At 40.8% G+C, this 17,207-nt stretch overlaps 1 protein-coding gene across 1 annotated transcript; it reads left to right on the top strand.

The window, feature by feature from the left end:
- The first annotated feature begins 11,243 nt into the window (after positions 1-11,243).
- Positions 11,244-14,852, top strand: LOC143567700 (uncharacterized). The gene is made up of 2 exons (XM_077054056.1): positions 11,244-13,881; positions 14,418-14,852. Exons 1-2 carry the CDS (start codon positions 11,244-11,246, stop codon positions 14,837-14,839), a joined length of 3,060 nt encoding a protein of 1,019 aa, XP_076910171.1. The 3' UTR covers positions 14,840-14,852.
- Positions 14,853-17,207: the final 2,355 nt, after the last annotated feature.

The following is a 17,207-nucleotide window of genomic DNA, read 5'->3' on the forward strand; positions in this document are numbered from 1 at the left end:
TTGATTATGTTGACACGTGCCTAGGCTTTTTCATTATTCCTCTTTTGCGCGACGCTGTCGCGCATTTATTATATGGAATTATGAGTTTTTAGCCTTTACGTATCAATATGTGTTGCTCAGATATCCATTACAATTGCATGCGCGACCTCGACCTGAGACCTTAACAACTATGTTTTGGCATTTGTTTTGCCTTAGTTGTGTTTAGGTATTTTTATGGTTAGGCTGCGCAGTATGTAGGATGGATGTTGTGAGTGATTTGAGCTAAGGCTCACATTATTGGGCTAAGGCCCTGACGTTTTAGAGTTAAGACTCGTTAACGCGTTTGAGCTTGAAGCTCGCGCATGTATGTTTTACTTCGTTTTATTTCGTTTTGATGTCAATACAATGTTGTCATATTGCTTAAAATTAATAAAGGGAAGTGTGAAACATGTATGCAAAAGGTAATAGAATTGGGCTAAGGCCCTGACGTTTTAGAGTTAAGACTCGTTAACGCGTTTGAGCTTGAAGCTCGCGCATGTATGTTTTACTTCGTTTTTATTTCGTTTTGATGTCAATACAATGTTGTCATATTGCTCAAAACTAATAAAGGGAAGTGTGAAACATGTATGCAAAAGGTAATAGAATCCACATTAAGAGAAGATAGCGCGTATCATTATTCATAATGGCTTAAAAAGCCTTGATTACAAACTTGACATTTTTTTACATGAAACATTTTCTAAGCTGTGCCGCGTTCCATGCGCGCGGGATCTTCTTTCCATTCAAATCTTTTAAGGCGTATGCGCCTTTTCCCAATTCTTCCAAGACTTGATAAGGTCCCTCCCAATTGGGGGACATTTTTCCCGGGGGTATCGCGCGGCTTGCTTCATTGTTTCGAAGGACAAAATCATTTTTCTTGAAGTGGCATTCTTTCACGCGCTGGTTGTAATATTTTTCCAGTTTTTTCTTGTATTTGGCTTCACTGATGATAGCCGCCTCTCTGCGCCCTTCAAGTAAGTTGAGATCCAACCTTCTTTCGCGCTCGTTATCAATCTTGCTCATCATGAGCACTCTATGGGATGGGCATCCAACTTCTGCTGGAATCATTGCCTCTGTTCCATAGGTTAGGCTGAACGGGGATTCGCCATTGCTGGTTTTGCTTAATGTCCTGTGTGCCCACAGGACATTAGGTAGCTCTTCGACCCAAGAATGGGATTCTCCCTCCAACCTTTTCTTCAGCCCATTTAACAAGCTTTGGTTCGCGCGTTCCACTTGTCCATTCCCCTGAGGGTGATAAACTGAAGTGAAAATTTGGTTGATGTGCAATTCCTTGAGCCAGCTGGATATCTTCTTGTCAGTGAATTGCTTGCCATTATCGCTCACAATTTCCATGGGCAAGCCAAAACGGCATATGATGTGGCTCCAGATAAACTGCTTCATCACTTCGGCTGTGATTTTTGCTAGTGGCTTGGCTTCAACCCATTTTGTGAAATAGTCTACTGCCACTACCAAAAATTTTACTCGCCCTTGCGCTTGCGGAAGGGGACCCACAATGTCGATTGCCCATTTGTGGAAAGGCCATGCTGAGGTTACTGGAATCAAGTTGTTCTTTGGCCGCATGGTGTTTGGCGCATAGCTCTGACATGCTTTGCATTTTTGGATCTCCTTTAGAGCGTCCAAGTACATGCCTGGCCAATAGTAACCTGCGCTCATTGCCTTGGCAACCACCATGCGCGGGCCAGCATGTATTCCACAGATTCCTTCGTGTATCTCTCTAATCACATAGCTTGCTTCCTCAGCATCTAGGCATTTCATGAGCGGCCCAAGATAAGAGCGTCGATATAATGTGCCATCAAGGAGTTCATAGTTCTGCGACTTGTGTCTTATCTTCCTCGCCTGTGCGCGATTGTCCGGTACCTTTCCCTCATTCAAGAATTCCATTATTGGAGTTATCCATGATGAAGGAGTTGTATGAGTTACAAGGACAGACTTCGCTACCACCGACGGGTTGCTCATTACTTCTACCCTGACATCTTTGCCAAAGTGATCGAAACTGGTTGATGCCATCTTGCTCAGCGCGTTAGCAGATTTGTTTTCACTGCGCGGAATATGAATGATTCTGAAGCTGTCAAATTGCTCGATGAGCTTTTTCGCCTGCTCTAGATATAGAGGCATGGTGTTCTCCTTGGCATCATAAAGGCCATTGACCTGTGCTGCTACCAAGTATGAATCAACATGGGCCTCTAGTTTTTTAACTCCGAATTTGTGCGCGATGCGCAGCCCAGCCAGCAGGGCTTCATACTCAGCCTCATTGTTGGTGCTCTTGAAGTCCAACCTGATGGCGTAAGTATATTCATGATTCTCTGGATCCACCAGTTTAAGGCCTGCGCCGGACCCCTCGTTGTTTGAAGCTCCGTCAGTGAACAATCTCCAAACATTTTCTTCATCATTGGCTCGCGGAGGGTCTACCTCGCGCTGAGCCTCTTCAATTTTTCCTTCTGGAATTTCAGCGATGAAATCAGCTAAGACTTGTCCCTTTATTGCTGGACGGGGCTTATAGGCGATCGTGTGCTCGCCTAATTCCAGCGCCCATTTTGTCAGCCTTCCTGAGAGCGCGGGGCGCCGCAAGACTTGCTGGATGTTGTAACCAGTCAGAACTTCAATGGGATGACCATTGAAATATCTATGAAGCTTGCGCGACGCGTGTGTTAGTGACAAAACTAACTTTTCCATGATGGAGTAGCGCGTCTCAGGATCTGTCAGCACCCGACTCACATAGTATATTGGCGTTTGGATTCCCTTGCGATCCACCAATAATACTGCGCCGATGGCGCGCTCTCCTGCTGATAGGTATAATGTCAAAGTTTCACCAGGAAGTGGAGCTGTGAGCGCGGGCAGATTTATCAAACATTCTTTTATCTCCCTGAAAGCTTGCTCGGCCTCAGGAGTCCATTTGAATTGGCTTTTCTTTAAGCAATTCCTCAATGTGTTGACAAATGGGGTAGATTTGCTTGCATGGTTCGCTAGGAACCTGTTGATTGATACCAATCTACCATTCAGCTTCTGGACTTCTTTCATGGTGGATGGCGAAGGCATGTCAAGGATGGCCTCCACCTTCTCAGGATTCACCTTGAAACCATCCTTGGTGACCATTACACCCAGAAATTTTCCCTCTTGCACGCCGAAAGTGCATTTGCTCGGATTGAGCTTCATGTTAACTTCCTTTAGGCGCTCGAGGGTTTCCTCGATGTCTTTGAGCATTTGTTTTTCCTCCCTGCTTTTGATCACCAAATCATCCACATAGACTTCTAGGTTTCTTCCAATTTGCTCGCCGAAAACGGCATCCATAAATCTTTGATAGGTGGCGCCCGCATTCTTCAAACCAAAGGGCATTTTTGTGTAACAAAAAACACCCTTGTCGGTTCTGAAGGCGGTCTTGTCCTCATCTTGTGGTGCCATTTGAATCTGGTGATAGCCCTTGTAGGCATCCTGGAAACATTTGAGCTTGAATGGCGCCACGGAGTCCACCTTTGCGTCGATGTTTGGGAGGGGGTAACAATCTTTTGGGCACGCTTTGTTGAGGTCCTTGAAGTCAATGCACATCCTCCACGACCCGTTACTTTTCTTTACCATCACAGGATTGGCTACCCACGTCTGGTATCGTATCGGGCGGATGATGTTTGCGCGCAATAAATCCTCAACCTGCTCATTCATGGCCCTCGCTTTCTCATCCCCCATGACTCTCTTCTTTTGAGCAATTGGCTCTACAGACTTGAACGTGTTGAGAGCATGTTGTGCCAGGTCTCGCGGAACCCCAGTCATATCAGAGTGTTGCCACGCGAAGACCGACATATATGCTGTGAGCAATCTTTTCATTCTCAACCTCGTGTCGTCTGATATCGTAGCGCCAATTGTGATTTTTTGCTCCGGGAATTTCGGGTTGAGAATCCATTCCTCTGGCGCGTTGTCTGCCATTGGAAGTTTCATTCTCCCCTCCCGCGGAGTACTTGTCACTGCGCACAAATGATCTCGGTATATAAAAGTTACACCTGTTGGTGCTGGGAACCCCAACGCGACGGTATGGCGTTAAATTGGGCAATCGTTCCTCTACCCAAGATCATATTGTGACAAGAAGTGGTGGGCAGGACCAAGAAGTTGACCACTTCGGCTCGCTTGTGTTTCTCATCCCCCATAGTTAGCTCAAATTGTATTTGACCTAGGGGATGAATGATTTCATTTGAAACACCAGAGATTGGTGCATTTACAATTTCAAGCCTCGCTTGGTCTGCCGGATCCAGTTTTCTGAAACATTGCTCATACATGATGTCTGATTCGCTGCCAGTGTCCACCAGGACTTTTGACACTTCATAATGAGCAATGTGTGTAGTGATGATAAGAGGACTGCTGATAGAAGGGCCTCCCCTGATTCTTGGGAAGATTACTTGTTGCTCGCGCCAATCTCCGTGGATTTGCGTGCTTCTCTTTCTTGATATTTGCCCTTGCCTTCCTCCCTCGGCTACACAGATTCTTTTGTACTTTTTGCTGGCTGAGGCTCCTGATTGTTCATTTTCTGGTCTTGAGTTTTTCACCAGGTGAGCCAGCTTGCCTGATTTTACATCCTTTTCAATTGCATCCTTCAAGTGGTGACATGCATCAGTGTTGTGTTCTGTGGACTTGTGAAACTCACAGTACTTGCCACTGTCTGATGGTCCCTTGTAGTGTAGTGGCTTGGGGCTTTTGAATTGGACATTCTCAGTGCTTAACACCTGTGAAGGCGTTTTAGTGAGGGGAGTCCATATTCTTGGCAGAGGTCTGTTAGGATCTCTGCCGCCTTCCCTCTTGTCACCCTCCCCGCGATTACGAACGTCTTTTTGGGGCTGGGGTGAGCTTGGTTGCGCCTGCTTTTCTGCGGAAGAAAAACTGGTTGGTTGCAACCTGGACCATACAGAGTTCTGTTTGCCCCTTTTTTCGTTGCTGCGCGGTGACTCAGCTTGATGCGCTCTTTCTCTTGCCCTATCTTGGGCAATTTGTTTTTCATTTCTCGCGAAGACTCGCGATGCTTCCATTAGTTTGGCCCAAGTGGTGGGCATGCCATCTCTGCTTACGAGAGCTCGGCGGAGTTGATCACTGCGCGCGCCTTGTATAAAGGCCACGCGCAGGAGTTGCTCAGTTATACCTCCGATTGCCAGAGACTCCTGATTGAAACGTGTTATGTAGTCTTCAATCGTTTCATCATTCCTGCGCACGCAGTGCATGATGTCATCAGGGTCGCGCGTGTGTCTGCGCTACTGTACGAAGTGGGCCTGGAACTTTTCCAATAGTTCCTCGAACCCATCGATTTGCCCAGTCGGCAAGCTCTCGAACCAGACACGCGCCGCGCCCGTGAGGCAGCGAGCAAACATGTGACACCATGTTGGCATCGTCCAGCTCTCTAGGTTTCCCGTGTTGTAAAAACCTTGCAAGAAATCGTCTGGATCTGTTGCGCCGTCATATTTGCCCAAACCACTTGGCATCTTGGTTTTGTGCTGGATGGGAGCCTTCGCGATGCGCTCAGTGAACTTTGAATGTTTCACCAAGATGGCTGGTCTGTACGGTGTGGTTACGTCCACTTGCCCTCTAACTGGTGGGCTGTACGGTATTTGCAGATCCAGATCGGCTCTGGCTCCAGGCGCCATGTTCACGGGCGCGCGGAGCTGTGAGCCTCCTGCATGAGTGTCTCGCGTCTTCCTCATGCTGTGCACTTCTTCATCACTAAACTCAGTGTGTGCGGTGTGAACAGAATGTCCTTCTTCCGGCGCGCGCGCCCTTTTTGTTCCATGAACGTTTTGCTTGTCAAACGCTAGCCTTTGTGTTAAGTCGGCTGACTTTTTGTGTTTGACCATCTCATTGTACTTGTCCATTAGACGCCTTTGCTCGTTTATGAGCCATTCTTTAGGGTCATTTGTTTCATCTTCTGGACCCATTGGTCCTTTTTGTTTCGCGCCGGCAAGACTTTGTAACATGAGATCGTCTGGAGGAGTTTCAGTCTGGCCATGAGGAGTTGTGAAGGGACGGTTACTGGTGGTGCGCGTAGAATCACGCGGCACCCTCAGAAACTGCTGTCCCTCATTAACATCCTCACGTTCAATATCCTCCAGAACTTGATCAACGTTACGAACGCCAGAAACCATGGTGAATTTTTTTTTTATATAGATCTGATGAGATCTTGTTGCCGTTGTAACCCACGGATGGCGCCAATGAAGAAACGTGGATCGACTCACTGGTAGACGATCTACTTTCCTCGGGTGTGATTAGGCTATTTCACCGATGGTTCTCTTGGATCTGTGTTCTTCCACCTACAAAATGAACAGCACCGTCAACTTACCCCTCAGAAAGGGACAGAGGGGTCCTCTTTGGGGTAACCCTCCGGTGTGAGAATAAGTATTTGTGGGAGAAGATAATAATATCAGAGTAAGGAAATCTGGAGAGTATTGCTTAAAAGCTGAATACTCTGTAATTGGATGTGATTGGATGTAATTGTGTGTTACTGGCTGTAACTGAATGATCGAGTGTGTGATTGAATGTCTGTTGTTGTGATCCCCTCTCCTTGTGGAGTTGATGCTGTATTTATAGTGCTAGGGTTTCCAATGATTGGGCTCAGACCCAATTAGGGCTTTGTTGGCCTCTTCCAGTTGCTTTGCGCCACGTGTCCTTTGGGACACCTGGTGCTTTCTCATTGGTTATAACCACGTGGTAGCACATGGGTTTTGCTGAGTTGTCCACCTTTCATTGGCAGCTGTCAACATCAGCATATTCTTATTCCTTAAAAAGATACCTTCTGGAAGGTTGTCTGACGTGCACAATCAAGGTTGCCCTAATCCTGATTTGGATAAGGACGAGGTTGATCATGTACATGTGTGATATGCGCCTATCCTGAGGATGCGCGAAGTCTTCTCTTTATTCTCACGCGCAGATGTTTCATGCGCAAATGTGATATGCACGAGCATGTGATATGCGCCGCGCGCGGATGCGCCACGCGCATATGTGATATGCGTGAGCATATGTGATGCGTGAGCATCTGTGGGGCCTGAGCATATGTGATGCGTGAGCATATGTGATGCGTGAGCATCTGTGGTGCCTGAGCATATGTGATGCCTGAGCATGTGATGCATGAGCATATGTGATATGCGTGAGCATATGTGATATGCGTGAGCATATGTGATATGCGCCATGCGCATAGGTTTTGGCTTTGCGCCTTCATAATGTCTTGATTTCAAGCCTCTTGTCTATATCTTTGTGGGTTGACCCGCCTCGCTCGGTGTTGAGGCGGGTACATACCTCTTCATTCCCAAAATAGGTATTTATGAAAACAAATTTATAGTTTTAGGTATCATTTGTAAAAAATTCCAGAAATATGTATTATAAACTAGTCGTGGCGAGTAGTTTGTAGAAACAATTAAAACTTGCCACGTGTTCTTAAACTAACCGTAACGAGCACGTTCCATAATCATCTACTCGTCACGACTAAATAAGTTTCATGCCTCGTAATCAACGTCCACGAGTAATTCATAAGTCACTTAGTCGCGACGAGTAAATTATAAGGTTAAACTAGTCGCGACGAGTTAACTACTAATAAACTACTCGTGTAGGGAATGTAAATCGGGTAAACTAGTCGTCGCGATTAAAGGACTTATGAAATTACTCGTGGGAGTTGATTACGAGGCGTGAAACTTAGTTAGTCGTGACGAGTAAATGATTAATGAACGTGCTCGTTACGGTTTGTTTCAGGACACGCGGTAAGTTTTAATTGGTTCTACAAACTACTCGTCACGACTAGTTTATAATACCTATTTTTGGAATTTTTTGCAAATGATACCTAAAATAAGAAATTTGTTTTCACAAATACTTATTTTGGGAATTTTCTCCTAATTTTTTCAAGATTTGACAATATCTGACAAATTAAATCTCCATAAACAAAAGATTTGACAATATTGACATATCAGAAATATATACATCTTCTTTGAAAGAATATATATTTTTCTTTTTCCCTCCAACATAGTTATCAAACAAACCTGTACTTGCACGTGGTAATATTTTTTTAACTTAAATCACAACCTGGGAGTTAAGAATCAGTTGGTTGTTTATTTAATAAAAACATGAATAAAAACCGTGACTAGATTTTATGAGTTGGTGTACATAGAGACACTAATGGTCCCAGAATCTTGGAACAAGCACTGTCTGGTCTGGTATGCCTGAGTTGGGACAAAAGGAGAAGAGGCTAGTAAGCTTTGTTACAAAATTTATTAAAGCTTTTGTACTAACAGATTGGACCAGTTATAAAGGGAGTGCATATGCATATGTACAAACATTAATACTACTTGATAGATAATACTTCATTTGTTTTACAACATGTTAATCATTGATATATATATGCATAAAGTTGGACAAATCCTGATAAAAGCCTTATGTTGATTGTATTTGGTATTGTTACTATTGTATATTGATATCATAGAAGATTAGAGAACCATGTCTCACTAGTTGTTTCACTTAGGGTGTTCATGTTGAAATCGATGGTGAACTGTTTAAAATGAAGAAGGTTACCCTGGTTTACGGTTAGAACCTAGAAATTGTCGTGTAACGATACCCGACTGTTTAATATCAATATTTTTTTTTCCAATTTAGGAACATAAAGTTGTGTGTACATGTACATGTATTATGTTCATGAATAGTCCTTATCATTTTTCGAAACTTAATAAAAGATCTTTTATTTATTTTTTTTGTCTTAAATCGTTAAAACTATCAAAAGTGAACTGTATAAGGGACTCGAGTCCCAGCCATCCACACTTATACTCTAAGGGCAAAGGCACAAGCTTGGAACACAAGAAAACAGACAAATAGAAGACGGGAACAAGGATACACATCTCAACAAGTCCTTGGTTGCAACAGGACAAACCACGATACAATTGTCAACCCCTAGAAGGCTAGAACAATAAAGGAACACAACACATGCCGAAGCTAGATGAGGCAAAAAATGAGACCATATCAAGTCAACTATCCCCGATAATAAGCCTTAATAATGTTTGCTAACCCTATACACCAAGAAGTGTCAACATCCTTACACGAGGATATCAACTATCAAGACATAGATAGACAACTTCATACTTCCGCAAATTAGTGCCCGCTAACTCAGATATAGCATAATCTAAGATTGCTTATTCTCATGCTGAATGTTGGTTACATAAGTAACTCTTTATTTTATGAGTCTATGTGACGAACTAACAATATTCTGTTTTGTAAATCATTTTCTTTATTTAAGTCATGGTGTTACGATGTCGACTTATTCGAACTCCACTACTCGATCAATCTTAGCCTCTAGGCATATTATAAGTAACATGCTTGAGTTAGAACTCAGAACTTGGCTGATACCATATGAAGGTATCAACCGAATTGGTTTATCATTAAATGTCACTAAAAATATACACTATTCTATACAATAAAATAGGAGATAAAGTTAGGAATACAACAATTCAAATTAAATCAAAATATTTAAACTTTATGGTGGGAAATTAGTTTGGGTAAAACATAATATAAGATCCTTACCAAGAATACACATATTATAAGTCACACATTGAGTACAAAATCATAATTCATAACAAAAGACAAATCTAAAAACTAAAGACAAGGGCCGGCAACATTAAACAAATAGAATTTACTTTGTTGTACCAAATATTTGGTTAGTTAAATATAACAATAATAAAAGATGTTCTTTGGGTACTTGCACATTATAAAATAGAAACTTTCTTGGATCCTGGGAGGAACAGGGCAAGTGTAACCAGATGCAGCCAAAGATAAAGCTATAAAAGAAAATAATAATAATAATAAATAAATAAAAAGAAATACCAAGGAATAATCATGAAAAGGAAAGTTTAGAATATGAAATCCCAAGATAAAAGTTGTCACTCACTCTAAACTCTCACTCACACTAAATTGTTGTGGGGTTTGCTTAATCTATGATACCTAGGCATAGAATTTATCTTTAAGCAAAATGTAATCATTTAGATTCATGGATAAAGTGTTTACCTAATTTAACTAAGGTGAGTGAGCACTTTTAAATAGAAAGATAAAATAACTTCGTATAATACATTTATACATGATGACATTTAGAATCCTTAATTAACCGTCTTAAGTAAAGTGCAAGTGTTATATCCTTTGTTACACTTCAGTACTAGATGTCATGACGTATGAGTACTATTTAACGTTTGAAAAAGTAAAGGTTAAGACGGTAATTGGATTTTGGATGAATGAAGTTAAATAAAGAAAAATAAAACCATAATAACCATATGATAATACATTTTTACTATATTTGCACATGGTGACATGCGATAATCCTTAATTAACCGTCTTATATAATAGTATAAAGTAAAGTGTTTATACGTTACTTACAGTATCAGAAGTGGCGTATAGTTAACCGCAATGTTGTAAAAGTAGGTACAAGGCCGAGTACTTTCCGAATATTCGTTACAAGATATGGCACAAGATGAGTTTCTTTAACTCCGCATAGTTACTAATAATCGATCAAAGTTTATCAACCTCAACCAGAATCACATATAATCAGTCAACTTTGGCCAATTTTGACTTAAAGTAATAAAACATAATTTATATTTCTGTAATATTAAAGAGAAAATATCATTTCTTTAATTAATGATTATCAAATTTTAGAATAATTTAGTATTTAAAAATGTATTTATCTTATTTAGATTAATATCCACTTATTTTCTTATAATTATTAATAAACTTACGATATTTGACATATATCCGAGTACTCCGAGTACACCTAACTCCACAGTTGGCCGGTCGCCTATAGTACGCCTAACGACTTTTGCAACCTTGGTTAACCGTATAAATATTATTTAAGTTTTGAAAAAAATAAAAGTAAAATAGGTAATTTTAACTTTGGAAACAATGAAGTTAAATAAAGTAAAAGAAAAAAAGGAAGAGAGTAGTTGTTTTCAAGTTAAGCAAAAAAAAAAAAAAAAAAAAAAAAAACATGCCTCCATCCCATGACTAGTAGTTGTAGATATCATATACAAGTATACAACAACATCATCTTCTCCTCTTCATCTTCATCATAAATCACCAAACCTATTCCACTCACACAACAACATTAATCATCAACCATGAACCATCATCTACACCCAACCACCACTCCCAAAAAGAAACATTCAAACCCTTAAATCCACCATCTATTCATCTCACAAACAACCAAATATTACTCATCTTCCAACACCATGAACCTCCTAATATTACTCATCTTCCTATGCCTACACCACTCACTAGCCACAACTCCCACAACCAACATACCTCAACAACTTCAAGCACTTGTTTCACTAAAATCATCCCTAATAGACCCCATGAACACACTCCAAGACTGGGACACATCACCCCCTTTACCGAACCCCGGGCTCGAACCCGTGTGGTGTAAATGGTCCGGTATCAAATGCGAACCGAACACTTTCCTAATAAACACACTAGACATCTCAAACCGAAACCTCTCCGGTTCAATCCCGGACAACATCACTTACTTAACACACTTACACCACTTAAATATAAGCGTAAACGCCTTCGCGGGCCCGCTCCCACCCGCGATCTTCAACCTAACATTACTTCGAACGCTCGATATTAATCACAACTTTTTTAACTCCACATTCCCACTCGGGATGAAAAAATTGAAGCTGCTTACTTACTTCAATGCTTATAGCAACAACTTCACCGGGCCGTTACCCGACGAATGTGCTCGTTTGGAGTTTCTACAACATCTAAATTTCGGAGGAAGCTACTTCGAAGGCGAGGTACCAAAATCGTACGGCGGCTTCAAATCTTTGAAGTTTATGTACCTTGCGGGTAACACCTTAACAGGTACAGTACCCGCAGAGTTGGGGTTAATAACCTCTCTCCTACATTTGGAAATCGGGTACAACGATTTCACGGGTGGCATACCACCCGAATTCGCCACACTGGCGAATTTAACTTTCATAGACGTCTCTTCAGCCGGTCTCTCGGGCGGGTTCCCTACTGCTTTAACGTACCTAACAGGACTCAACACCTTATTAATCTTCAAAAACAACCTAACCGGCGAAATCCCGAAAAGTATTAAAAACTTGCATAATCTAAAAACACTCGACTTGTCGGACAACACATTTTTCGGGAACATACCGCACGAACTCGCGTTGTTGAAGAATTTAAAAGTGTTAAGCCTATTAAACAACGAGTTCACCGGAGAAGTACCCGAAGGCATCGGTGAGCTACCCGCACTCGAGTTATTGTTCCTATGGAACAATTCGCTCGCCGGAACCCTCCCGCAAAAGCTCGGGTTAAATTCGAACCTCCAGAGACTCGACGTTTCATCGAACTCATTCTCCGGTCCAGTGCCGCCGAATCTCTGTCGAGGCGGGAAGCTAACAAAGCTTATTCTCTTTTCGAACAAGTTTTCGGGTAGTCTACCCATTTCATTAGCTACTTGTGCATCACTGGTTAGGCTGCGAGTGCAATGCAACGCATTAAACGGCTCGATACCCATAGGGTTCGGTAAATTACCGAATATTACATTCATGGAGCTCAGTAACAACGATTTTACTGGCCTGATACCATCCGATTTAGCGAATGCAGCTAAATTGGAGTATCTGAACATCTCAGAAAATGCATTTGGTAGTCACTTGCCAGATAAGATTTGGAATGCTCCGAGTTTACAGATACTTTCTGCGAGTGCGAGTAAACTCACCGGGCGAATACCGAGCTTTAAAGGCTGCGAAAACTTCTATAAGATTGAGCTCGAATCGAATGATTTAACCGATAGCATACCGTGGGATATCGGGCATTGTATGAAGCTTATTTCGTTAAACTTGCGGCATAATTCGCTTACTGGGATCATTCCATGGGAGATTACGACTTTACCTTCGATAACCGAAGTCGATCTTTCGTATAATTTGCTTACCGGGACGATATCCGTGACTTTCGGTAATTGTAGTACCTTAGAAGCGTTTAATGTTTCGTATAATCAGCTTACGGGGCCTATTCCGTCTTTCGGTCCTGCATTTTCGAGTTTACATCCGTCTTCGTTCGTGGGAAACGAAGGATTATGCGGAGGAGTACTCGAAAAGGAAAAGCCGTGTGCGAGTGGAGTCGAAATAGAAGTGAAGCAGAAGCCGAAGAGGACCGATGGAACGGTCATGTGGATATTGGCCGCGGCGTTTTGTTTGGGTATGGTGGTCCTCATCACGGGCGGACGCTGCTTACACGCGAGTTGTAAGAGCGGCCGATTCGTGGAGGACCGGGAGATTGGGCCGTGGAAGTTAACCGCATTCCAGCGGTTAAATTTCACGGCCGAGGATGTGGTGGAGTGCGTGTCGATGACGGATAAGATTATAGGTATGGGGTCCACGGGAACCGTGTACAAAGCTGAAATGCCAAGTGGCGAGATCATAGCAGTTAAGAAGTTGTGGGGGAAGCATAAGGAGACGATCCGACGGCTACGAGGGGTGTTGGCGGAGGTGGACGTGTTGGGTAACGTGCGACACCGTAACATCGTGAGATTGTTAGGGTGTTGTAGTAACTTGGATTGCACAATGTTGCTTTATGAATACATGCCAAATGGAAGCCTGGATGATTTGCTTCATGGGAAGAATAAAGGTGACAATTTAATGGCGGATTGGGCCACTCGTTACAAAATAGCGTTAGGGGTAGCCCAGGGGATTTGCTACCTTCATCACGATTGTGATCCTGTTATTGTTCATCGTGATTTAAAGCCTAGTAATATCTTATTGGATGGTGAGATGGAAGCCCGGGTGGCCGATTTTGGTGTCGCAAAGCTAATTCAGTGTGACGAGTCAATGTCTGTGATTGCCGGTTCGTATGGTTACATTGCACCAGGTATGTATATCCTGTTTCTTTTAACTTAGCACATTTCACACTAATATTTATTTATATGTTAATGAATATTATTACTGTTTGTAAAACCTTCCAACATATTATAGCATTTTCGACGGTTTTACACACAATACTAATAGTTAATGCGCGTGAAGAATTTTATTTATTTATATTTCAAAATGTGTATTATCATGGACCCCACTAGATTTCTTTTATAATCTGTGGATATCACTTTCATGTCCTTGATGTCAAAACAGTTCAACACAATTATTGTTCTAACACTACAGATTTCTTTTACATATGTTATTATGTTGGGTGATTTATGTTAAAAAGAATTGTTAACATTAATATGTACTTTTATTTCCTTTATATAGATAACTTATGTGTACAATTTGCAAGTTGATGAAAAAGTGATATGTATGGTTTTGGAGTTGCAATAATTAAAGATAAAGATAAAGCTTTTTTTTACCACACATTAATATCTATTTATGTAATAATTAACGTGATTCATGCTAAGATATTTGTTTTGTTTCTTTCAGAATATGCGTATACGTTGCAAGTTGATGAAAAGAGTGATATATACAGTTTTGGGGTCGTGTTAATGGAAATCATTAGCGGTAAGACATCAGTAAACTCTGAATTTGGTGACGGGAACAGTATCGTGGATTGGGTTAGGTCAAAGATGAAAAACAGAGAAGGGATAAAGGACGTGTTGGATAAAGACGCGGGGGCTTTATGTAGCTTGGTAAGGGAAGAAATGATGTTGGTATTAAGAGTGGCGTTGTTATGTACAAGTAGAAACCCAACTGATAGGCCTTCAATGAGGGATGTCGTGTCAATGTTGCTTGAAGCGAAGCCAAAGAGAAAGTCGCCGGAGAAAGGTGGAGGGAGAGTGGTGGGTAATGGTGGTGCTAAACCTCCACCGCCACCACCATCTCAAAAGGCCACCATTGAATGTTGATAGAATTGGTCTTTCTTTTTGTTTTTTTTTTCATTTTATGGAATTATATTATATGAGTTTGTTTTTCATTTTTTTTGTTTTGAATTAGTGGTGGGGTGGGTATAGGAGTAGTAAATTTGTTTTTATGTAACTAATGAAAAAAGTCAAGTCCTTGGTCAATGGTGGTGGGTGTTTTTTAATTTAACAAATGGTTATTTGATGTAAGTGTGCATATAAAGTGTTTCCAAGAGAATTAGTGATATTGATGGTAGGTACAAACTTTAGCCATTTGTGGTCCACCAATTAGAAAAAAAAAATTGTATCTTAAACAAAAACAAAAATAATTAGCAAATATTATATTAGCGCAAAGAAAACATGAGGGGAGGATCGAACATGGCCGTCTCTAAAAATCATTATATGTCAATTTTGTTCTTTTAATAATTTAGTTTTTGATAGAGGCTGATCAGTTTCTGTTTGTTTAACCGGTTATAATTTACACCTCTAGTCCCAAGGGTGGAGATTCATTAATAAGTTATTCGTCTAAACCGGTCTCTCAACGCAACTTGGTATATGAAGCAGGCCCGTATAATGTTCTGGCTACTGCTATGAATAATAAATTAGTAAAGTCGGTCTAGGGTACGCGACGGGTAGCAAATTGGCTAAATTGGTATGGATACTGGTATTACTAAAACGAGACATATTTTTTTCCTCATTATAACTTTTTTACCACTTAATCAGTTAAGATTTGTGCCTCTCGTCCCATTCCAAGGGCGGCGATTCATTAACAATTTATCTGTCTTAACCGGTCTCTCATAGCAACTCAGTATCTAAGGCGTGCCAGGTGATATCCTTCAAGTAGAGCCGAGCAAACCGAGTTTTTTTCAGGAATCAAGTAGGAGCTGTTTCAGGTTTTGGTCAACAAAGTCAAAAACCGGGTCACCTATGGTCTCTTATGAGAAACTGAAACTTGGTATGTACTTGTGGTCGAGTATACTATACCTATAATAAGTAACCAGAGTCCAGAGATATTAAATTGTACTATGAATCCAAGGCCAGTCACCAATGGGCCGGTTACTATTAAGCCGACGGCCCAAACGTTCGATCCATTTTATTCTCATGCAACCATTGGCAATGCTCTATAATTTCTATTTAATTTGTTAAAATGATTTGTGGTTAAAATTACATTAGAAGTGCGTATAAGTATTAATTAATTTATATGCATTTGTAATTATTTTTATATATTATGAGGAAAACCTTAACGAGCCATAGCTCGGCAAAATTAATGCATAGGCTCCTTAAGAATCGACAAGCCTAAACGAGTTTCCCATACAAGGCTCGAGCTCGATAACTAAGCAAGCTTTATTTGAGGCTCGTCGAGCCTTAACGAGATTAGTTATTGATCCAAGATCGAGTAGCTCACGATCGACTCAGCTTGTTTGCACCTCATGATTAAGAGACTAGTTATTGAAAATCATCTTATTCTACTTTCTAAAGATTAAGAATTTTGTTTTTCCTTTTATTTAGCTACCATCTCTCTTTTTAGTTGTTTTGTTTATTTATTGTTTATTAGGTTAAGTTTGGGTTAATGGATTAGCGATTACTAACATACATGTAGATTATTTTCGGCAATCGTTTCTTTGTTTGTAGTCGAGAAAGCAATCTTTTGATTCCAACTGAATTTGCATAGAATTGAACTAAAGTCTTTATTCTTCTTGTCTACTTTCTTGGGAGACTAGCCATCTTGAATCGGCTTATAGCAATGATGTCAATGAAAGCACCATCATTATAAGCGGATTGATATGTCTAATCTCTAAAGAAAGCAGATGAGAAGGACAAGACTAAGATTCAGTTTTCTCTGCTTAATTCATTTTTAATCAAAATGTTTTTTTCTAGACTTTAAACATACAAATGATCAGAGAAAATTACCAACTTGTCAATGACAATCGTCACTAAACCAACAGCCTAAACTCAGAAACAATAAATAGAACGATTAAAAAGAAGTACGGTAATTGATGTTTTAGCTAAATATCACGGGCCGTACAAACTGTAAGTGGTGTATACCTCCTGTATGATATGTTGAAAATCTTATATGATCTGTATAACCTGTCAGTGGTGTGTGGATAGTATGCTAGTTATATACCAGTTCTTAAACATTTGTATAAGCTATCATGATCCACTTTCTTTTTAGTCTTCCATGTGTGGCTACTTATTTGGTGATTGGTTCGCCTTTTTTTATTGCTTGAAGCCGGAGTTCAACCGTTATTTGTTCTAATATTCAGTTCTTTGTTAGCTTGTCATGTTTGTCGGTGCGTAGTTCATAACGTCTTAATCTTGTATGGCTTCTGGTTTTGTTTATATTTTTTTATTATTAGTATTTTCGATTGTGGAA

Source organism: Bidens hawaiensis, unplaced genomic scaffold (assembly GCF_021521415.1).
Source record: "Bidens hawaiensis isolate Kalapana, Puna unplaced genomic scaffold, B.hawaiensis_p1.1 tig00023609_1, whole genome shotgun sequence".
NCBI classification, from domain to species: Eukaryota; Viridiplantae; Streptophyta; class Magnoliopsida; order Asterales; family Asteraceae; genus Bidens; species Bidens hawaiensis.

Excerpts from the sequence above, each read along its gene's own strand:
- LOC143567700 (XM_077054056.1), top strand. The coding sequence starts at position 11,244 with ATGAACCTCCTAATATTACTCATCTTCCTATGCCTACACCACTCACTA. Across the intron at positions 13,882-14,417 it reads GTATGGTTACATTGCACCAG|AATATGCGTATACGTTGCAA; the intron begins GTATGTATATCC and ends TGTTTCTTTCAG.